Source organism: Trichinella spiralis, assembly GCF_000181795.1.
Source record: "Trichinella spiralis strain ISS 195 chromosome Unknown Scfld6609, whole genome shotgun sequence".
NCBI classification, from domain to species: domain Eukaryota; kingdom Metazoa; phylum Nematoda; class Enoplea; order Trichinellida; family Trichinellidae; genus Trichinella; species Trichinella spiralis.
In genome coordinates, this window is record NW_003533548.1 from 1 (window position 1) to 379 (window position 379).

A 379-nucleotide genomic window follows, 5' to 3' on the forward strand; every position below is an offset into this window, starting at 1 on the left:
AATTTAAGCATATCAATAAGCGGTGGAAAAGAAACGAAAACGAATTCTCCAAGTAGCGGCGAGCGAAACGAGAAAAGTCCATACACCGAAGTCGGCGAGCAGTTGTGTTCGTCAACAGTGTGGTGTTAAAGGTGTCGTTGCATGTGCTGAAATCAGTTCGTAGGCTCCCTTGATTGGGGCTTCAGAGCGGGTGCAGGACCCATAACGAACGATGTTTTGTGCATGGTGTCGCGGCTCCTAATCGAGTCGGGTTGCTTGAGACTGCAGCCCAAAGCGGGTGGTAAATCTCACCCAAGACTAAATATTCGTACGAGACCGATAGCGAACAAGTACCGCGAGGGAAAGTTGAAAAGAACTCTGAAGAGAGAGTTCAACAGGA

The 379-nt window shown here is 48.5% G+C and overlaps 1 protein-coding gene across 1 annotated transcript; it reads left to right on the forward strand.

Annotated features, from left to right (window-relative positions):
* Positions 1-379, forward strand: Tsp_14432 (conserved hypothetical protein; the record flags this gene model as incomplete). Its single annotated transcript, XM_003366074.1, has 1 exon — positions 1-379. A coding segment is annotated over exon 1 (157 nt), but the record flags the coding sequence as incomplete, so codon positions are not given.